At 43.5% G+C, this 23,474-nt stretch overlaps 1 protein-coding gene across 1 annotated transcript in view; it reads left to right on the top strand.

Moving 5' to 3' along the window:
- DOCK1 (dedicator of cytokinesis 1) overlaps nt 1-23,474 on the top strand; it is a gene marked incomplete in the record, with an annotated part of 633,434 nt that overhangs the window by 227,889 nt on the left and 382,071 nt on the right. Inside the window, 6 exon segments of the mRNA XM_073595735.1 lie at nt 303-406; nt 2,664-2,847; nt 3,860-3,957; nt 17,707-17,796; nt 19,879-19,979; nt 21,291-21,425. Coding sequence (XP_073451836.1) covers nt 303-406; nt 2,664-2,847; nt 3,860-3,957; nt 17,707-17,796; nt 19,879-19,979; nt 21,291-21,425 — 712 coding nt within the window.

The raw sequence follows: 23,474 nt of genomic DNA, 5'->3' as shown, positions 1-23,474 counted from the left end.
CTCTTCTTTGAAAATATCAATAAAGTACCAACAGCCTGTTGATTCAGCAACTTGCTGTTGAAGCAGCAGACTCTTTTCTGGTCATAAGCACACATCAGGTTTCTTGTATTTTACAAATCAGTGGTACACACAGAGACCCACTGCTATTCACAAGTCCCTAGATGCTATAACCAAAAGAACGAGTTACTTTGTTCCAGCATGATAAACAAAAAATAGTAACTACATAAAGCTTGGCCAGCACTTCCTCAGGCTCAAACAACATTCATACAAGGCATTCAAGTATGTTATGTTTTCTTCCACAGCTAAAGACAAGTCAGAGAAGATATTTGCTGTAGCATTTGTGAAGCTAATCAGATATGATGGAACAACACTAAGAGATGGAGAGCACGATCTCATTGTTTACAAGGTAATGCAAGTTCCCTCATTAAAAAATAGATGTAGATAGTAAGATCGTTTGACTGAATTTTCTCTCATTGAAACACCACATGTTTATGGAAGGATGTTTGAAGAAAGCCATAACTTGAGATGTGTGTGTGTGTGTGTGTATATGTGTATATATATATATATATATATATATATATATATATATATATATATATATATATATATATATATATATATATATATATATATATATATATATATATATATATATATATATATATATATATATATATATATATATATTTTTTTTTTTTTAATTTGACAAGGATCATCCTATTACACATAGGGAAATTCACAAGGATACATTAATACTGAAATTAGAACTAACTGTGTTACACATGACAATCTGCTTCAAAATGGGGGTTCTCAGTTTGAAGCATCTGTCTTTTGGTTTGTAGTAAGATTGCCAATAGGGAGAGTCAGTAGGGGCGAGCAACATCTGGACATTATAAGGAGGTGTCGAAATTTGTATACTACTGCTCCTTGGGTTTCTGGTCTCTCATGGTGCTAAAAAGACGGGGTGATGTATATGCGCCACCAGGTATTTGCTTTGCGGTGTAGCCACATGTTTTGTGTTTTTAGTGACGTGTTTTCTATACACCGTGCATATATTTCTCTTTGGGATTAATAAAGTATTCTGAATTGTAAATAGCTGAGTAGTAGCAGTTAATAACAAAAGTCCAGAACTCAGAGGAATTCTCCCAGGTAGAGCTGCACGATTAATCGTCAAGAATCGTTATCACGATTTTTTCCCCGTTGCAATCTTGATAAGTGTTTTATGATTCTTGCTATGCAAAGAATTCTCTCTGCTCTTCTGAAGCCACAGCCGTCAAAGGAAGAAAAAATCTGGGCAGTCTGCCAAGAATCAGAACATTCTTTATCAGTTGAACTAAGTCTAAACATTGTAACAGTTTGTCAATGGAAAAGACTTTGTGTGTAAATTAAGAAAGTTTAACCACTTAAACACTAAACCTTTTTCTGACATTTGTTGGTTTCAAGTTAAAATCATTTTTTTTTTGCTAGAAAATGACTTAGAACCCCCAAACATATATATAATCATTTTTTTAGTAGAGACCCTAGAGAATAAAATGGTGGTTGTTGCAATATTTTATGTCACACTGTATTTGCGCAGCGGTCTTTCAAATGCAATTAACAAATTAAATAAAAACAACCAGTAAAGTTAGCCCAATTTTTTTTTTGTATAATGTGAAAGATTTTACGTCACGAGAATCGTGAGAGAATTGTGATCTTTTTATTCTAAGCAAAAAAATCGTGATTCTCATTTTTGCCAGAATTGTGCAGCTCTACTCCCAGGGAAATCTCGGTCCACAGCAAGTTTCCGTGTCATACTTGTTCTACTTTGTATATAAGCAGCTGTAGGCATGTTACATGGTGGAAGAGGTTGGTATCCTCTACAATGAAGTGGTTGAGCCCGCCACATATATACTCCCCTGTGCTGGTTTGCCTAGGTTGTGGGAAAATGGTATGAGGGTTTATAATCGAGTAGGCTGTAGATAAATGCAAATGTAGTACACCTTCACTACTGGAAGAACCAAGTGTATGTACCATTACAAAGGAAGATCTTTGAATCAGACTAAAATAAAGATGCATTCCTCTCGGTGAGGTTTGTGTACCGGTTGTCTTTGACCCCTCAAGCTGCAGACCAAAATGCCAGCCCCATACTTGGCACTCAGGAAAAGTCTGCAGAGAATTCTTTTTAATGTATTTCTTACCACTCTGCAGAGAAACCCATTTACATAAAAAATAATCTCTGCTTAATATAGAAAATAGGTTTGAGATTTGTGATTTCCACATGTGTTTATCATAGTAGTTGTTGTTCAGAATTATTGGAAATTATTGTAACATTTAATTGGATATCTCTGATTGGTAGAACAAATACATGAATCACAACTTGGGAATTAAATTATTGTTGCAATTAAGGGCATTAGTCTTAGAAATGGAGGTATGCTGGCTGCCTTTCACTGTGCATAAGTTATTTGTTTATGTTTTTGAAGATCTCTTGTTCCCTTAATAAATGTTCTGCTTTTTAAAGAACATTTTATAATTAGCCATTTCCTACTGCTTAAGCTTTGTGAAAAACGGCCTGTGTGTTCAGTTTTGACCTAAGAGGCTTAACTGCGTTTTAGTCTGGATATTTATGTATCTGCATTTCATTTCCAAATTGCACATAATGATTTTCTTTTTCTTTTTGCAAAAAGGCAGAGGCAAAGAAGCTTGAAGATGCATCAACATACCTCGGCCTCCCTGCAACCAAGATCGAACTGGAGGAGAAAGGACACGCATCTATTGGGAAGAGCATGCAGAATTTGGGCTGCTGTACCATCAGCAAAGACTCCTTCCAAATATCCACCCTGGTCTGTTCAACTAAACTCACACAGAACGGTAAGTGGGGCTTTGTGTAGGAAGATCTTGTGGTCTATCTGCCTGCTGTAATGTTGGGTTTTGACTAAATTGCAGATTTTTACATAAGAGGTCTTCCAGAGTATAATACAGTATGTGTCCACATTTTACCTCCTCTCCCATTTTTTTGCGACTAGGATTTCAGAATTGATATGCGGTAACACCTTCAAGTCAAATCTGGTATCATAGTCCAATCATTGAAACTGATAGTACAGTGTCCCTTTGAAAGGCAAAATGCAACTCTATCACAGAAGAATTTTCACATATTTAGTTGTCTTGCTATCCTGGTTGTTCATATTAGATGTCAAGCCTAAAAGGCTGAACTTGGAGCACCAAAAAAATTTAGATAACAATGACTGTGGGATGTGGATGTAGCTTCTGTTTGGGGGTGATGATGAAGGCAAGTTCCTCTCTGTCACTGTGAGGAGAGACTACAAGCAGGAGTCATATCCTAATTTAGCCTGGAAGAATAACCTTTGGGTCTACCAATGGACTGTAGCTGGAGGATGCTAACTTTTATAACGGTTGTAATGCAATGAAATGAGCTGACACAAAAACATGAATGGCAATATAGACCGGAAAAATAACAGAATCCCATTGTTAATAGAAACCTGTCATGAGCAAAATATGGAGAATGAAAGTGATGACCCCTTTCTGAAAATGCTGGTTGCCTGTACTTTGGGTAACTGATCTAGAACAAGTATGCCAATAAATAAAGTCACAGGCTCTAATTTGCATAATTATTGTGGGTGATTGACTCGGACGTTTTGAAGCCATGACAGCCAAGCAGCTAGCATTTTTAGGAGAGCTCAGCAATGGCAGCCTTTGTCACAAGACAGATTTTTTTAAAAGGAGTTGTTAATAAGCAACAAAAGACTTTTTAATTTGACAAGAAAACCAGCACAATTTTAATTCAGACTGAATGTTAAAATGCAGGTCCGTTTTTAACAATTTTAACGCTTTGCTAAGTAAAACATGTTTTCTTTTCTTTTAGTGGATTTGTTGGGTCTCTTAAAGTGGCGATCTAATACAAACTTACTGCAGCAGAATTTATGCCAGTTAATGAATGTTGATGGAGGAGAAGTTGTTAAGGTAATTCCCACTTTTTTCACCTTTGTCTATACTTCAGCTCTTTTTTGCTATGTGGTATGTCTCCCATTTGATAAATAATAGGTAATTTCTTTGAAAGCATCTCTTGCAAGAAGCCTTAGGGAGACCCTGGCCTGAAGCAAGGCCTCCACTAGTTACTGTAATATATGATGTGTAGTTCAATGACATTATTGTAATGTACAGAATATGTTTCTTAAAATGTATCTGAAACTCAAAAAAGTGAAGATCTGCTGTCTTATCTCTGTATGCTCTCTTAAATTGCTCCTGAAAAATTGATCGTGGTCACAGATTCATCAATTCAGTCAAAGCAGTGCTGCTTGCATAAAGTAGACACATCAACATACTCATACAGAATATTTTAGGTACACTTTATAAGCTTGAGCTGCTCCCTCGTTGGCAAACAAAACTTCAAAGACAGCCCAGTATAATCCCTCCCATTCACAGCCTGCCTCAGTTTTTTGCTAGTGTCCTAGGGGAGTGGACTTCTTTTCTCCTCTGAGGGAAGCAAAACCTTTTCGTTTATCAAATAGTTTTTTAATCTAGCAAGTTTCTTTAGTTGCTGGAAAACCAGAAGGGAGTAATTTTTCCGAATTTGGGTTCTGCTGATCCTATTCATTGTCATGGAGTCTGTACCTGGATTCTACAGGAGGAAGAAACTTAGCCGGCCTGTAGTTTGTTTAGGCACTGGACTCTTCTGAAAGTGCTGGCCAAGGTACCAAAGTGCAATGTGTGAGGTAGCCGCAGAGTGCTTTACAGATCCAGGGCCATAGTGCAACTGTCTGGTAGAATCCTTAGGGAGTGGAAGAGAAGATTGTCTGTGCATACTAGGCCTGCTGCATAGGTTCTTTTTATTACTGAACCATCTGTCAGCCGCAGGGCCCATTCAGACCATTGCCACAGAGTTTTTGGGACACTCCCCATACTCTATGGAGCCTGTGCCTCCCTAGACAGGGTTGACCTGAGCACATGGGTAGTGGCCCTATGGGCCTTTCCAGCTTACAATCCTCGGACTGTTTTTTATAGCAGTTAGCAGCCTTCCTGAAGGTTTTATCACTGCTAGCCCAGATAACTGTCCCCTGCTACAGTCTACATGCTCTTAGGCATGGCACCCTCCTCTGTCTTATCCAGGGAGGACATTTCTGCAGCTATATCAGAATGGTGGGAAAAATCATTACCATGATGGCTGAATCAGAACGTAGGCATCGCCAGCATAGTTCTGAACCCTTACATAACTCCAGCTGTATCTGCCCATTCAGCTGAGGATGATGAAAGGACCCGATCCCTCTATATGAGTTGTTACATGGGGAGGTTCAATTTCCAGACATAACTCATGACTTAACATAGCTTAAGGTACTTTTTTTGTCTTTATTGACACATTCTGCACATGTCTAGGCCTGGCGCAATTTGTCTCTGCTATCTAAAGTTCTCAACCAGGGTTCTCTAAGGAAAAACCCCATATTTATTGTTTACTCCTCAACGTTGCTTTGCACAGCGATACCCTGTTAAGAAGCAGCTCCTTATAAAGCAGTAATTTTAGCAATTTGTCTTACTGTCCCTGTGCAGGACTGCCCAGTGTTAAGGATTTCTTCTCTATAACAGACCTCTCCCTGCAGCTTCTTATGGCAGCCAGGCTTAGCTCCCAGACCTTGGACATCTCCTAAGGGATCAAACCCAGGATATGTCCAGTCTTTCTGAATCTATCCTATTTCATTCTTCAGTCCTCCCTTACACCAGTGTTGCCACAGCTGGTGGATAATAAACGTCTAATATCTAGGTGTCTCCTATCTATACAATTGTGGCGAACCCTTCAAATTGAATGTTGGTTTGTGGGACACCGGGACGTGGAATGCTTATTGCATATGTCCTTCGATGGGGAATGCCTCTTGGTACATTCCTGGCTAACTTTGATAAGGATAACACAGAAGAAGAGAAGAAAGCCCTTTTGCCCCAGCAAGGTGGAATAACCTCAGCCTGGGAAACCTTCTACCTTTTAGAGGTTTGTATAAGTACTTTTTGTTTCCTCCAGGCTTCTGAATCCAGGCTAAGTTACTGCAAGCCTTTACAGCTGCCTGTACCCAGGACATTGTATGCTCTTGGTCTATGACATGGTATCCAGGAGCTACTAGCTACAATTTTCAACTTGCCTCTGCCCCACTTCATGCTGCCTTTCAACGTCTCAGCTATGCCTGGTGCACCTTTCCTTCTGGCATGAATCTCCTTTTAGAGGTCAAGGCCATTGTTCTGGAGAAGAACAGTTTCAGAGTTTCTACTCAAACCTGTCCTTCATTCCCAAGGTAGTATACTGGATCTAAAAGTTCTAAACACTTTCTGTTATTGAATCTATAGGTTCAGTCATTGCTTCCCTCCATCTCGGAGCCTTCCTGGACTCTGTGAAAATTAAAGTTGCCTACTTCCACCCTTCCACCATTCTTTTCACCCTTCTCTTTTGGTTTGTCCTCTAGACCTTGGGTATTCACCAAGATGCTGGCCCATGTTCTTACTCTACCTCGCTCCCTGAGAAACCCCCATAGTGGAATATCTGAATGACTTTATCAGCCAGTGTCCAACAGCCTTGGCCCTACAGAGGTTCCATTGGATCCTAAATTGTTTGGCCTAATCCTAAATATGGCCCCCTCCAGGGTATCTCTTACCCTGGACAAACTCCAGACTCTCCACTCCCATGTTCAGTATTGTGACAGTACAGATCCCTGTCCTAGTGATTGTTGCCCAGGGTTCTCAAATAGGCAAGTTGAGAGGCTCCAGGAGGATTATTTAATTTGGAGGAAACTGTTTTATCAGTTTCCTCTTTGGTTGGTAAAATCCAGTTGGGGACCTGGAGCCTGGAGATTTCATAGCGATCTGGGTGGGATGGAATCTCCCATCCTGGGACCGGGTTTTGGAAGCAGCCAGGAGTCTGGCTTGTTGATTGTGCAGGTGGGTCCTGGGCTTATAGCAGAGCCAGGACCAGGGTTCTGGGCTCTACCTTCCCGAGAAGTGTGTCTGTTGGCACAGGACAATCTAACAGAGCAGACGGAGGCCCCAAGCCAGTGGGCTGTAGGAGCCAGGAAGCTGTAAGAGTGTCGCCAGAGGTACAGAGTGGGTACCAAACAGGGACACTGTTACAGGGTCAAGAGGATCGAGGTCAATGCCTGAACAGCAGTGCTGACCAGAGAGCCAGGTGGCTTGGTATTTTATTATTGCTTTGAAGTTGAAACCCCTGCGTGGGAATCCTGGATGGACTGTTTTTTTTCTTTTACTTCAGTAAACATGGGCCAAAAAAACCCTTAAACTTCATATCTGACACAGACTCAGCTCACTGGTAAGCTCTACACTGAAGCTAAATATTATTATAGTATATACAGTCCAGAAGCCACCCAGCCCTCTGCATGAGAATTCTGTGTCTAGCCGTGGCCTCTTTCAAAGCCGTTCTTTATCCCATTTACAGTCCATATCATTGCAACTCAACATTCTGGCAGCTAGGGAAAAGCAGGCTTTTTCTTTGGATGTCACATATTCTGAATGCTCTGGGGCTTAGTGATTCAGTTATCCCTTCTGGGCTGTTCGACTGCAGAATCATGTGACCAAGATTTTGTTGGACAATTCCAAGACCGTGGCTTACATTAAAGCTGAACTTCAAGCTAAATAAATAAATATTTCCTAAATTCAAGAGGACACATGTATTCTTACTGTAATCTTGGTGTGCGTTGTGTATTTCTTCCAGATCTGTGCAGTGATCCAGTGTGAAAATTTGCCTCTGTGCAGGAGCTTCCAGTATAAAACACTGGTCACTTCTGCTCTCGCAGGGAGAGATTCGTCTTGTTTTTGCCCCCTCCTGTAGTTTTCTGCAGGCAGCCTGTAGTGGGTGGCATTGCTGGGGCCCTTCTACAGTTTTGCTGTCTGCACAGGCTATGTACAGCACATAAGTGATAATGTCATTTCTAATTTACAAGGTAATGTCGGAGTTTACAAACTCATTTGGTGTACACAAAGTGGATTTATATCATTTGTGGCCACTGAGGAAGTTATTTAAAATGTATGTGCCTGGAGTTCGCCAGATGATGTCTCTTGTGACAAAGCTCATTGGGTGGAACATCATCATCCCACAAGATTGAGCGGTGCTTTTGTGATCTGTCTGAGTTTGTGTTTGTAGGTACCTGTCTTTACCTGTATAAAATGATATGCTGATTTACTGCACTATGGAGTTCCTCTTATATTTACTTCCTGTGGGATGCTGAACATTGCTAGAAATTACCATTGGGGAACCTGGTGAGGGAGAGATCCATCCATCAGGGATCTGTGTGGTTTCTTAGAACTCTCTTGCTGGAGGTCTAAGCTTCTGGTAATAAGCTGTGGGTGTAAGTGCTGGAGCTCTGAAGCATATTTTTCTGGCACAGATGGAACACTGAAGCATTTATTGTGGCATTGAAGATAACACTTGACTGCTTCTTTCACATTATCACTTTTTTGGATTTGCACTTAATATTGTATGTGTGTCAATGTTCATCATGCTTTATATTCAAATGGTTTTCACTTGCATTACTTTTTGAGAAACAGCCCATCGCGTTTCTGTATATATGCCCTTTAAACCTACAAGGGTTATTCCTCTATCTACTCCTAATTACAAGGTTGCCTTTCTCATATCACTTCTGTGAGGAGAGGCTGAGTTGGTGGCAATAACTTGTAAAGAGCCCTTTATTGTCCTACAGAAAGGGGTAAGATTTATTAAAACTTGGAGAGTGCAAAGTCTGGTGCAGTTCTGCATAGAAACCAATCAGCTTCTAGGTTTTTTTTGTCAAAGCTCAATTGAATAAGTTGAAGTTAGAAGCTGATTGGCTACCTTGCACAGCTGCATCAGATTTTGCACACTCCAGTTTTAGTGAATCGGCCATAAAGACTAGTTGTTTTGAGGCCAAGGGACCCTTTCTTTCCTTTCACCTTAGCCAAGATATCTCTGTTATGAATCCATTGTCTCTGTGATATGAACTATTCAAATCTCTCACAGCTACAGCTCTTTCAGCAACCTTTGTTTGTCATTCCCTATGACAAATAGAGTTTGATAAGCTGACTAACATCTACAATGCACGTGGTTGTAGTGTGCCTTTTTTTGAGGTTAAAATGGGCAGTGAGGAGGCAACATAACTCAGCCCTGCCTCCTGTCAAATGCCCTATAAAAAGCAATCTGCTGACAATCGTTCCTCAGAGGGTGAAGCTCGTGTTAACGAGCCCTTTGTTTGCAATGAAGGTTCCTGTAGGGGATAATCTGCTTTACCTTTCATTATCGCCAGGTAGAGTCAAAAGCCTCAAGGGCAGGGTTTCACCTTTCTTTGTCAAAGTGCACGCCATCTGATCAGTTAGTGCAGCTTGAGCTTTCACAATCGGCATCTTTTTCTCAATTTTACCAGGCGCATGTTGTGGCCAGATACTGGCTTTGGTTGTAGGGTTTGTCAGGCAGCCTGATTGTCTTTTGTCTGCTGTGTCACCCACCCCTCAGTTGGACTATTTCATCCTGTGCCCCTTATTGTATAATTAAAAAAGTGGAGTATAAAATCCCTCATTTAGGGACACCTATGCATGTTGCTTTTGAGCGTTTTTGGAGGTTTTTTTTTCATGCTTGCCACGTTTTTGAGCAGCGGTTTTGTAGCGTTTTTGATGCGTTTTTGCGGTGTTTTTGCCGCGTTTTGCGTTTTTTTTTTTTTTTTTTTACTGTATACAGTCCTAAAAAGAAATTAAAAAAAAGGCAAAAACGCTGCAAAAACGGTGCACTTGCGTTTTTGATGCTTGGCCATTGACTTCCATTACATGCAAAACGCTGCTTTTTGCATGAAAAAAAGTCCCGGACCCTTTCCAAAAACGCAGAAATACAAAAAGGCATTGATGTGAACATGTTCCATAGGAACCCATGTTAAAAAATTCCCATGCATGTCTGCAAAATGCATCAAAAAACACGCTAGTGTGAATGGAGCCTTAGAGTACATTAAAGGCATCAGAAGTCCTGCATGCTGCATCTTTGGTGCTCTTTCAGCAAATGCGCCAAAAACAAGGGATATAATAGAAGTTAGTGGCAAACCGTGGGTAACCTGCACAAAACCCGCAGGTGCACTGCGTTGTGTCAAACCGCAGCGCGGCAAAGTGAAAGTGGCTTTAGTGATACAGATCCCTCCCCTCTGTTCTTATGGTCCACTCCTACAACAGGGATGTGCGGTGAGGTCAGTGGCTGGTGAAGCACTGGCTAGTATCCGAGCCAGATGCACACAGGTTACATACGTTGCGATCGTTCGAGCGAGAGCAATAATTCTAGCACTAGACCTCCTCTGTAACTGTAAACATGTAACCTGTAAAAAATGTTAAAGCATCTCCTATGTAGATTTATAAGTACTGAAGTTTGGCGCCATTCCACAAGTGTGCGCAGTTTTAAAGCGTGACATGTTGGGTATCTATTTACTTGGTGTAACGTCATCTTTCCCATTATACAAAGAAATTGGGCTAACATTAGTACCTGAGTGCCTGTCACAGTTCATCCGAGTACCTGTCACAGTTCATCCGAGTACCTGTCACAGTCCATCAGAGTACCCGAGTACCTGTCACTGTCCATCAGAGTACCCGAGTACCTGTCACTGTCCATCAGAGTACCCGAGTACCTGTCACTGTCCATCAGAGTACCCGAGTACCTGTCACTGTCCATCAGAGTACCCGAGTACCTGTCACTGTCCATCAGAGTACCCGAGTACCTGTCACTGTCCATCAGAGTACCCGAGTACCTGTCGCTGTCCATCAGAGTACCCGAGTACCTGTCACTGTCCATCAGAGTACCCGAGTACCTGTCGCTGTCCATCAGAGTACCCGAGTACCTGTCACTGTCCATCAGAGTACCCGAGTACCTGTCACTGTCCATCAGAGTACCCGAGTACCTGTCACTGTCCATCAGAGTACCCGAGTACCTGTCACTGTCCATCAGAGTACCCGAGTACCTGTCACTGTCCATCAGAGTACCCGAGTACCTGTCACTGTCCATCAGAGTACCCGAGTACCTGTCACTGTCCATCAGAGTACCCGAGTACCTGTCACTGTCCATCAGAGTACCCGAGTACCTGTCACTGTCCATCAGAGTACCCGAGTACCTGTCACTGTCCATCAGAGTACCCGAGTACCTGTCACTGTCCATCAGAGTACCCGAGTACCTGTCACTGTCCATCAGAGTACCCGAGTACCTGTCACTGTCCATCAGAGTACCCGAGTACCTGTCACTGTCCATCAGAGTACCCGAGTACCTGTCACTGTCCATCAGAGTACCCGAGTACCTGTCACTGTCCATCAGAGTACCCGAGTACCTGTCACTGTCCATCAGAGTACCCGAGTACCTGTCACTGTCCATCAGAGTACCCGAGTACCTGTCACTGTCCATCAGAGTACCCGAGTACCTGTCACTGTCCATCAGAGTACCCGAGTACCTGTCACTGTCCATCAGAGTACCCGAGTACCTGTCACTGTCCATCAGAGTACCCGAGTACCTGTCACTGTCCATCAGAGTACCCGAGTACCTGTCACTGTCCATCAGAGTACCCGAGTACCTGTCACTGTCCATCAGAGTACCCGAGTACCTGTCACTGTCCATCAGAGTACCCGAGTACCTGTCACTGTCCATCAGAGTACCCGAGTACCTGTCACTGTCCATCAGAGTACCCGAGTACCTGTCACTGTCCATCAGAGTACCCGAGTACCTGTCACTGTCCATCAGAGTACCCGAGTACCTGTCACTGTCCATCAGAGTACCCGAGTACCTGTCACTGTCCATCAGAGTACCCGAGTACCTGTCACTGTCCATCAGAGTACCCGAGTACCTGTCACTGTCCATCAGAGTACCCGAGTACCTGTCACTGTCCATCAGAGTACCCGAGTACCTGTCACTGTCCATCAGAGTACCCGAGTACCTGTCACTGTCCATCAGAGTACCCGAGTACCTGTCACTGTCCATCAGAGTACCCGAGTACCTGTCACTGTCCATCAGAGTACCCGAGTACCTGTCACTGTCCATCAGAGTACCCGAGTACCTGTCACTGTCCATCAGAGTACCCGAGTACCTGTCACTGTCCATCAGAGTACCCGAGTACCTGTCACTGTCCATCAGAGTACCCGAGTACCTGTCACTGTCCATCAGAGTACCCGAGTACCTGTCACTGTCCATCAGAGTACCCGAGTACCTGTCACTGTCCATCAGAGTACCCGAGTACCTGTCACTGTCCATCAGAGTACCCGAGTACCTGTCACTGTCCATCAGAGTACCCGAGTACCTGTCACTGTCCATCAGAGTACCCGAGTACCTGTCACTGTCCATCAGAGTACCCGAGTACCTGTCACTGTCCATCAGAGTACCCGAGTACCTGTCACTGTCCATCAGAGTACCCGAGTACCTGTCACTGTCCATCAGAGTACCCGAGTACCTGTCACTGTCCATCAGAGTACCCGAGTACCTGTCACAGTTCATATGAGTACCTGAGTACCTGTCAGTTCATATGAGTACCAGTCGCCAGCCCATCAGAGTACCCGAGTACCTATCTGTAGGCCATCAGAGTACCCGAGCACCTGTCACCAGGCCATCAGAGTACCCGAGTACCTGTCACCAGGCCATCAGAGTACCCGAGTACCTGTCACCAGGCCATCAGAGTACCCGAGTACCTGTCACCAGGCCATCAGAGTACCCGAGTACCTGTCACCAGGCCATCAGAGTACCCGAGTACCTGTCACCAGGCCATCAGAGTACCCGAGTACCTGTCACCAGGCCATCAGAGTACCCGAGTACCTGTCACCAGGCCATCAGAGTACCCGAGTACCTGTCACCAGGCCATCAGAGTACCCGAGTACCTGTCACCAGGCCATCAGAGTACCCGAGTACCTGTCACCAGGCCATCAGAGTACCCGAGTACCTGTCACCAGGCCATCAGAGTACCCGAGTACCTGTCACCAGGCCATCAGAGTACCCGAGTACCTGTCACCAGGCCATCAGAGTACCCGAGTACCTGTCACCAGGCCATCAGAGTACCCGAGTACCTGTCACCAGGCCATCAGAGTACCCGAGTACCTGTCACCAGGCCATCAGAGTACCCGAGTACCTGTCACCAGGCCATCAGAGTACCCGAGTACCTGTCACCAGGCCATCAGAGTACCCGAGTACCTGTCACCAGGCCATCAGAGTACCCGAGTACCTGTCACCAGGCCATCAGAGTACCCGAGTACCTGTCACCAGGCCATCAGAGTACCCGAGTACCTGTCACCAGGCCATCAGAGTACCCGAGTACCTGTCACCAGGCCATCAGAGTACCCGAGTACCTGTCACCAGGCCATCAGAGTACCCGAGTACCTGTCACCAGGCCATCAGAGTACCCGAGTACCTGTCACCAGGCCATCAGAGTACCCGAGTACCTGTCACCAGGCCATCAGAGTACCCGAGTACCTGTCACCAGGCCATCAGAGTACCCGAGTACCTGTCACCAGGCCATCAGAGTACCCGAGTACCTGTCACCAGGCCATCAGAGTACCCGAGTACCTGTCACCAGGCCATCAGAGTACCCGAGTACCTGTCACCAGGCCATCAGAGTACCCGAGTACCTGTCACCAGGCCATCAGAGTACCCGAGTACCTGTCACCAGGCCATCAGAGTACCCGAGTACCTGTCACCAGGCCATCAGAGTACCCGAGTACCTGTCACCAGGCCATCAGAGTACCCGAGTACCTGTCACCAGGCCATCAGAGTACCCGAGTACCTGTCACCAGGCCATCAGAGTACCCGAGTACCTGTCACCAGGCCATCAGAGTACCCGAGTACCTGTCACCAGGCCATCAGAGTACCCGAGTACCTGTCACCAGGCCATCAGAGTACCCGAGTACCTGTCACCAGGCCATCAGAGTACCCGAGTACCTGTCACCAGGCCATCAGAGTACCCGAGTACCTGTCACCAGGCCATCAGAGTACCCGAGTACCTGTCACCAGGCCATCAGAGTACCCGAGTACCTGTCACCAGGCCATCAGAGTACCCGAGTACCTGTCACCAGGCCATCAGAGTACCCGAGTACCTGTCACCAGGCCATCAGAGTACCCGAGTACCTGTCACCAGGCCATCAGAGTACCCGAGTACCTGTCACCAGGCCATCAGAGTACCCGAGTACCTGTCACCAGGCCATCAGAGTACCCGAGTACCTGTCACCAGGCCATCAGAGTACCCGAGTACCTGTCACCAGGCCATCAGAGTACCCGAGTACCTGTCACCAGGCCATCAGAGTACCCGAGTACCTGTCACCAGGCCATCAGAGTACCCGAGTACCTGTCACCAGGCCATCAGAGTACCCGAGTACCTGTCACCAGGCCATCAGAGTACCCGAGTACCTGTCACCAGGCCATCAGAGTACCCGAGTACCTGTCACCAGGCCATCAGAGTACCCGAGTACCTGTCACCAGGCCATCAGAGTACCCGAGTACCTGTCACCAGGCCATCAGAGTACCCGAGTACCTGTCACCAGGCCATCAGAGTACCCGAGTACCTGTCACCAGGCCATCAGAGTACCCGAGTACCTGTCACCAGGCCATCAGAGTACCCGAGTACCTGTCACCAGGCCATCAGAGTACCCGAGTACCTGTCACCAGGCCATCAGAGTACCCGAGTACCTGTCACCAGGCCATCAGAGTACCCGAGTACCTGTCACCAGGCCATCAGAGTACCCGAGTACCTGTCACCAGGCCATCAGAGTACCCGAGTACCTGTCACCAGGCCATCAGAGTACCCGAGTACCTGTCACCAGGCCATCAGAGTACCCGAGTACCTGTCACCAGGCCATCAGAGTACCCGAGTACCTGTCACCAGGCCATCAGAGTACCCGAGTACCTGTCACCAGGCCATCAGAGTACCCGAGTACCTGTCACCAGGCCATCAGAGTACCCGAGTACCTGTCACCAGGCCATCAGAGTACCCGAGTACCTGTCACCAGGCCATCAGAGTACCCGAGTACCTGTCACCAGGCCATCAGAGTACCCGAGTACCTGTCACCAGGCCATCAGAGTACCCGAGTACCTGTCACCAGGCCATCAGAGTACCCGAGTACCTGTCACCAGGCCATCAGAGTACCCGAGTACCTGTCACCAGGCCATCAGAGTACCCGAGTACCTGTCACCAGGCCATCAGAGTACCCGAGTACCTGTCACCAGGCCATCAGAGTACCCGAGTACCTGTCACCAGGCCATCAGAGTACCCGAGTACCTGTCACCAGGCCATCAGAGTACCCGAGTACCTGTCACCAGGCCATCAGAGTACCCGAGTACCTGTCACCAGGCCATCAGAGTACCCGAGTACCTGTCACCAGGCCATCAGAGTACCCGAGTACCTGTCACCAGGCCATCAGAGTACCCGAGTACCTGTCACCAGGCCATCAGAGTACCCGAGTACCTGTCACCAGGCCATCAGAGTACCCGAGTACCTGTCACCAGGCCATCAGAGTACCCGAGTACCTGTCACCAGGCCATCAGAGTACCCGAGTACCTGTCACCAGGCCATCAGAGTACCCGAGTACCTGTCACCAGGCCATCAGAGTACCCGAGTACCTGTCACCAGGCCATCAGAGTACCCGAGTACCTGTCACCAGGCCATCAGAGTACCCGAGTACCTGTCACCAGGCCATCAGAGTACCCGAGTACCTGTCACCAGGCCATCAGAGTACCCGAGTACCTGTCACCAGGCCATCAGAGTACCCGAGTACCTGTCACCAGGCCATCAGAGTACCCGAGTACCTGTCACCAGGCCATCAGAGTACCCGAGTACCTGTCACCAGGCCATCAGAGTACCCGAGTACCTGTCACCAGGCCATCAGAGTACCCGAGTACCTGTCACCAGGCCATCAGAGTACCCGAGTACCTGTCTGCAGCTAATCAAGTTACCCAAGTACATATCTGCAGCCCATGCCTCATAGAATATACCATGGGGTGTTTGCTTTCCAAAATGGGGTCATTTTGTGGGTAATTCCACTGTCCTGGTGCTCAAGGACCTTCAAAAGTGTGATAGGTAGGAATGAAATGAGATGTGTAATTTATGCTCCTAGAACGCCTGAAGGTACTACTTCAATGTTGGGCCTCTGTATGTGGCTAGGCTGTGTAAAAGTCTCACACATGTGGTATTGCCATACTCGGGAAGAGTAGCAGAATGTATTTTGGGGTATAATTTTTGCTATATACATACTATGTGTTAGAAATATCTTATAAATTGACAACTTTGTGTAAAAAAAAAAAAAAAATGCTTTTTCATTTTTTTTCCCACATTTTCCAAAAACTTCTGGAAAAAAATGAACCGTTCAAAAGACTCACTATACCTCATAGAATATACGTTGGGGTGTTTTCTTTTCAAAATGGGTCATTTTGTGGGCAATTCCATTGTCCTGGTGCTCCAGGGCCTTCAAAAGTGTAATAGGTGGTTGAGAAATGAGATGTGTCATTTATGCTTGTAGATTGTTATGGTATGCATATGCTGTGTGAGAAATAACCTGATATGACAACTTTGTTGAAAAAAAAAAAATCAAAAATTTTGCAAAGAATTGTGGGAAAAATTACAACTTAAAAAAACTCACCGTGCTACTTACTTAAGGCTTCATTCACACTAGCGCGTTTTTTGATGCATTTTGCAGACTTGCATGGGAATTTTTTAACATGGGTTCCTATGGAACATGTTCACATCAATGCCTTTTTGTATCTCTGCATTTTTGGAAAGGGTCAGGGACTTTTTTTCATGCAAAATGCAGCGTTTTGCATGTAATAGAATTCAATGGACAAGCATCAAAAACGCAAGTGCACCGTTTATGTAGCGTTTTTGCTGCGTTTTTGATGCGTTTTTGCCGTTTTTTTTTTAATTTTTTTTTTAGACTGTAAAAAAAAAAAAAACTAAAAAAAAAAACTGTAAAAAAAAAAAAAAAAAAAAAAAAAACGCGGCAAAAACGCTACAAAAACGCTGCTCAAAAACGTGGCAAGCATGAAAAAAAAAGCTCCAAAAACGCTCAAAAGCAACATGCATAGGTGTGAATCGAGCCTAATAGCTTGGAATGTCTACTTTCTAAAAAGGGGTCATTTGGGGGGTATTTGTACTTTCCTGACTTGTTAGTGTCTCAAGAAATGAGATTCACCTAATGTACTAAAGGCCTGATCAGATGTGATCAATTTTCAGAGATTGGCACCATAGTTTGTAGACTCTATAACTTTCACAAAGACCAAATAATATACACTAATTTGGGTTATTTTTACCAAAGATATGTAGCAGTATAAATTTTGGCCAAAATTTATGAAGACAAATTACTAATTGGCACAATTTTATGAGAGAAACCAAGAAAAAGGATTTTTTCCACAAAATTTATGGTCTTTTTTTTTATAGCACAAAAAATAAAAAAACCACTAGTGATTAAATACCACCAAAAGAAAGCTTTATCTGTGTGAAAAAAAGGACACAAATTTCATATGAGTACGGTGTTGCATGACTGAGTAATTATCATTCAAAGTGTGAGAGCGCTGAAAGCTGAAAATTGGTCTGGGCAAGAAGGGGGTATAAGTGCCCTGTATTGAGGTGGTTAACAAACCAAAGTAGTATTTTCAGATCCCGGTTAACGTAAATGTTTTTATCTGCAGTCAATTTAAAATTCCCAGCTAGTATTTTGCACTATTCTAATTTACAAAATGTGGTATGAAGTTGACACAATCTCTCTCTGTAGTTCTTGCAGGACACTTTGGATGCGCTGTTTAACATCATAATGGAAAACTCTGATACCGAAACATATGATATATTAGTCTTTGATGCCTTGGTAAGTTCTATCGGAGGAAACATAATGATAAATACAGTGCAGTATTATTTGAAATATTGCTTTTTCTTGTTTCTTTTGTTAACATTAAACAGCCATTGTTTTGAGCTGTCTGCATTCTGATTATATTTACCATAAGGTAGGAAACGGTCAAAATGTGATATATTAGGGTTTGCAGAATAGCGAAGCGGGTCATATTCTATTATGCTAGTGATAGATGTGTACAAGATAAAGCAGAAATATGTTTTTCAGCATTGCCTCTGTTTTTAGGTCATTGAAGGAAAGGCATTAAAAAGTCAGATGGAGTAATGCTAAAAAGAACTGTGTTTTACTTATCACTAGTTTTCAACAATAGATTCTACACCCTGTGAAAAATGTTTACAATGTGGTTAAAGGATTGGTGCACTTTCAAAAAAACTGTGGAGTAGAATGTGCCTTTTTATAGTGTCTGGAGACTATGCTTTATATGCTAATGTCAGTGATTGTGCGTGTGCTACTACTACTTTGGCTGTCGCACTTATGCAGTGTCTTTTAGTCTGCTCTGAAGTCACTGACCTGGAACAGATATTCAGATTGGAAGCAATTATTCCACTCCCTGGTACTTTCCATTCTGGCATGCCTTCTGTGGGAAGTGTCTCAAAGCAGTAAATCCAAACGCAGCCAGACATCTGGCATTTTTAGAAGAATGTCCGCACTCAAAGCTTCTGTTTTTTTTGTTTTTTTTTTCTCTCCCATACGGTTTTCGTTCAAAGTGCTTGAGGTGCAATGGGTTGAGGCAACCTCATGGGCTTCAACACGGGAAACATTGCTTCTTCCAAATTTTTTTTTTTTTCCCCTCTGCAATGTACAATAACACACACCATGGCGTTGTGGTACATTTAAACACAGGTACAGGGGTTGGACAAAATTATGGGAACAAGTATGGTAAAAAAACGAAATTGTTGCCTAATATGATTTTGGACTGCCTTTGGCATCCAAGATGGCCTGAATTCTATTGGGAACGGACAAATATAAGTGTTGGATGGTGGAATCCGATCCGGCTCACAATTCTGCACAATGTCCTTTTTGCTTTTGTTGGTCAGTTGACCACGTCACTTGTGCTCATGCCTATCCGATTACTTTTTCCCCAAAAACTGTACATGCCATCATAACCTTCTAATAATGTACCTCGCGACACTGCAAATAAATTGGTAACGTCAGTCAGAGGAGCCAGCTAATCGAGCACCAACAATTTGCCTTCTTTGAAACTCTGACATTATTTCGTATTACTAGCAGCGCACGCAGTAAATGACGAAAGTGAGGCTTCTCATCTGTTAGCTTTACATTACATCACTAACTCTTTCAACGCAGAAAATGTGGTCACTTTCACACCTGCAAATCATGTAGTCTTTCCATATTTTTGTCCAACCCCTGTATGTGGTAAATGTGCATTTAGCACGCTAAATAAAATGAATGGCAGCTATTTAAAATGAATGTGCCTTACTGGCAGTGCACTAGGTGTAAACAAGCACTAAAACTGGCCTTTAGTCAGGCTATTTTGGTCTATTTTCATTTTTTTTTTTTTTTCGAGGCTTTTATGTACACCCTAGTACAGCACTGCAACATCTTTACAGTTTAATTTAATTTTTTTTTTTTTTTTTTTTTGCTGCGCAACCTTCTCTGTTGAGATCTGTTTTTCTCTAGCATTCCCTGCTTCCTATAGACAGTAGTGAGAGTATCGGGAACATAAACAATTTATTTTATGAGCGAGAATTCTCAACTTACAGAATCAGAGACTGGCTTGGTATACTAATATTTCCATGATGACAACTAATAGCCCTTTGCAAGTACTTTACTAGTGTCTACTCTTTAAAAACAGGTATTAAAAATGAATTTAGTAATGTATATGTATAAATGTTGAAAAATTCTGTTTGGCTTGTGACCATGGTCTCATTCCTGTTCACTTTTCCTGTTGAAATATTCTCTTCCAGAAGTGTATCCCATGCTACAGGCATTTTCTTTGTGTGAGAGAAAAGGTGGCATGTGGCTTCTACATGTATGCATATTTAATGAGTAACCCTTTTTTTTTCCCCACCCATTTTTCAGGTATTTATTATTGGCCTGATTGCCGATCGCAAGTTTCAGCACTTCAACCCTGTCTTGGAGACCTATATAAAGAAACATTTCAGTGCAACCTTAGCTTACACGTACGTTTAATCTCTACATTATCAGATCAGTAGTGACACTGTGCACTCACTGCAAGGCAACTCAGAATGCTGTTAAACTCTCAATGCCTGGGGTTTATACATTCCTCACTGATTTCTGACCTATTTAATGCATGCAAATAGATGCTTAATCCTTCCTAATGAAAATCAGCAAAAGTGTTGTTTTGCATTTACCTTTTAATACTCAAAGAGGGTTAGTGAGCCCTTCCGGAGAATGCGCGCACACGCATGCAGCATGTTTTAAACAGGATCTTATGCCTAAATGTTTTTCAGGACAGTATGTTGCCTCTTTTGGTAAACATACCCAATAGTCCCAAGCCTCCCTTTCTTCTTAATGGGGCCTAAAGCTTTTGATTCTGCACCGCAGTCTTCAGTTGTTTAGATGAAATAAGTAATTGTTGGGTGTGAACATAAAACAAACTGGTCAGACATGTTAAAATTAAACTTCCACCTAGAGAAGGGGTTTCCAAACTTTCTAGACAAAGGGCCAGTTGTCCTTCAGACTTTAGAAGAGCTGGAATGTGGCCAGTGGGAGTAGAAAATGTCTTGGCGTCGGTAACAATTCCCCGTTATTGGTGTTCGTAAGAGGATTTGTGCCCCATTGTTGGTGTTCGCTGGAGGAACAGTACCCAGATAAGTGCCCCATCATTTGTGTCAGTAAGAGGAATAGCCCCCTATTGTTTGTGTCAATGGTAGGAATTATGCCCGAGTGTTGGTGTCATTGGCAGGAATAGGGGCGCAGAAAGACAAGCAAAGGGCCACAGTTTGGGGATCCAGAGCTTAGCCCGGGCTACCTGTGGTCCCTTTGTACTCAACCTGGGGACTTTTATATGCATATACCCCCATACACCTTGCAGATAATTTGTTACTAGGCCATACCCAAGTCTGTTGTTTTTAGAGAATAATCACACCTCATGAAGATAGACTGAGGCTCGTACAAACCTGAACCACTCAAGGCAACTACAGTGGTAGTATCTAAAACTGAGGTTAGGGGCCCTTTCTTATCTGTCAGTAATGTGAATTACCATATTTGTTTCTGTAGTCTTCTTTTGGATTATTTTTATTTTGGCAAGGTCTAGCTCTGCTTGATGGTGCCTCAATCTCTTGGCATTTGACCGTCTAAGTGTAGCTGCAACCACAACCTCCTTTTTTTGTTTGTTATTTGTTTAAATATTGATTTTCTATCACTTTCTGTCAAGTTTTGGTTTGAGGTACCGATCTCTTTTCTCTACTTTCTGCTCTCACTGCCCTTATGACCAACATTTTAAATGTTTACATTTACCTATGTTTCAGAAAACTGACAAAAGTGCTAAAAAACTATGTGGAGAATGCAGATAAACCCGGTATCACAGACCAAGTATTTAAAGTAATGAAGGCTCTGGAATATATCTTCAAATTCATTGTGCGCTCAAGAATTTTATTTATCCAGTAAGTTGTTTTTTTTTTTTTTTTTTTTAATCCCTTACCTGAACAAAAATTTTCAATACTTTTTATTATTCAGTTTTTTATTTTGACTCGCTGATATCACTGAAGAATCTATCCTCTTTTGGTTTGTTGCTATGGCTGTTCCTGAGCCCCTCACCTAGGCAACCTAGATCACATGGCCTACCGCTACCGATCATTACAGCAGAGATCCTATTGTATTCTATTAATATTAAATCAGAGGACTAGAATAACTGCCACCACGTATATGGTTAGTATATGCTGAAGCTCAACTCCAGCTTAAATAAAAGTTTTGAACTGTATTGCCATGCATAAAGTTAAAGTGTAACTCCACTTTCATCTAAAAATATAGCAAATACAATGAATATAGTATATACAATTAGCTACACAAGCCATATTGCAATCTATTTTTAAAAATTACCTTTCCAGTTCAATCTGCAGTTTGTACTTTTCTGTGAAATTCAATGCAAAATGGCAACCTAGAGGTGTTCTCTACACCGTTGGTGCACGGTGTGCCTCCACAAGTTCTTGCTTGTGTGATTGTCTCACTGATTTTCCCAGAAGTCTGCACTAAGAGACAAGTTAGATTTCGGGCATTCTATACAACAAAAAATGTAATTAATCCTAAAGCTTGCTAAACATTATACATACATTTAGATTTACCTTCAGCTATGTAGTGCAAGGGCCTGCCGGATTGCATACAAATTAAACGTGTTTAGGTTTGACCCCATATTATGTGGTTTTGGTAACTCTAAATAAAAATTGTATGGTGTATGGCAGTGTTCCTGAACTCCAGTCCTCAAGGCGCCCCAACAGGTCATGTTTTCAGGATTTCCCTCAGAAGAAAGAGCTGTGGTAATTACTAAGGCCGTGAAACTGATCAAATCGCCTGTGCAAAATAATGAAGAGCCTAAAAAACATGACCTGTTGGGGCGCCTTGAGGACTGGGGTTGAGAAACACTGGTGTATGGCCAGCCCAATGGTTCATTTCTACTGAAAGGATGCAAACACTGCATCTTTTCTCATTAGAACACAGAGTATGACACAGCTGACTATAATGAACCAGTCACTCCTATAGAGAATCCGTATGCAAAAGAGACAAACAGACCACTATTTCTTCAGAGCAGAAACAAAGGAATCTGCAGCAAAGTTTGTTAAAAATCCTCGCAATGCACATTGATCATCCAGAGGGGATTGTTTGACTTTCTGACTGTAAAGTGGAGTTAGTCTTTAAAGTCAGAAAATCAGCTCTCGTTGTGATGCCCACCCTATGGGTGCACGTGCCAAAGCTGCAATGTGTGCTTCGTGAGCACAGCAGCGATTTAAACCCCTTGTTTTGTCTTTTGGGGCACTACCAATGCACTCGGTCTATGGAGTGGCGTTGCTGCATTTACAGGCTTAGAACCAGTGGTGAGGAGGTGACTTTTTGCCTCCACAACGTAGGTCAAATGCCACTGAAAAGCATTCCAACTGTGGATTGCTTTTCAGAGGCACGGCAGTCCTTGTAAATGATCCCTATCTCTGGCACTGTCCCCTGTAAAAAAATGTACTGATCTGTGATCCAGTCCTCTTATGGGTTGAATGTTGCAACATGACATTGAACCAACTGCTGTGAACCCAGAACATCATAGACATACCCCCTGGAGGTGCATTCAACTCAGTCACTTTGGGCTCTCAGAGAAAGCAGATAAAGCAGCAGTAGCTCACATTACCTGAGTGCAAATCCTTGGAGCACCCAGGACTTCTTACCACCAGAATAGGGGGACCTGTGAAATCATGTTACTGGACAGCAGACTTGAGGAGGGGGGGTTCCTGTGTTTGTACCTGCATTGATGCATAGAGATTAATACTTTTATCTGCAATCTCACCTCTGTATGACTGAAGGACAGAATAACACTTAAAGAGTAGCTCCATTTTTGTTGAGAAAAAAAACTTTGTTGGCATATTCCTACCTTTTGTTGTTCTAAAGAAAAAGTTGTTTGTGTCTATGTGCACAATGAATGCGAATGAGTGACTTTATAATGATCCAGCAGC

This window comes from Aquarana catesbeiana, linkage group LG08 (assembly GCF_042186555.1).
Source record: "Aquarana catesbeiana isolate 2022-GZ linkage group LG08, ASM4218655v1, whole genome shotgun sequence".
Lineage (NCBI taxonomy): Eukaryota > Metazoa > Chordata > Amphibia > Anura > Ranidae > Aquarana > Aquarana catesbeiana.
This window is presented reverse-complemented; position numbering and strand designations above follow the sequence as displayed.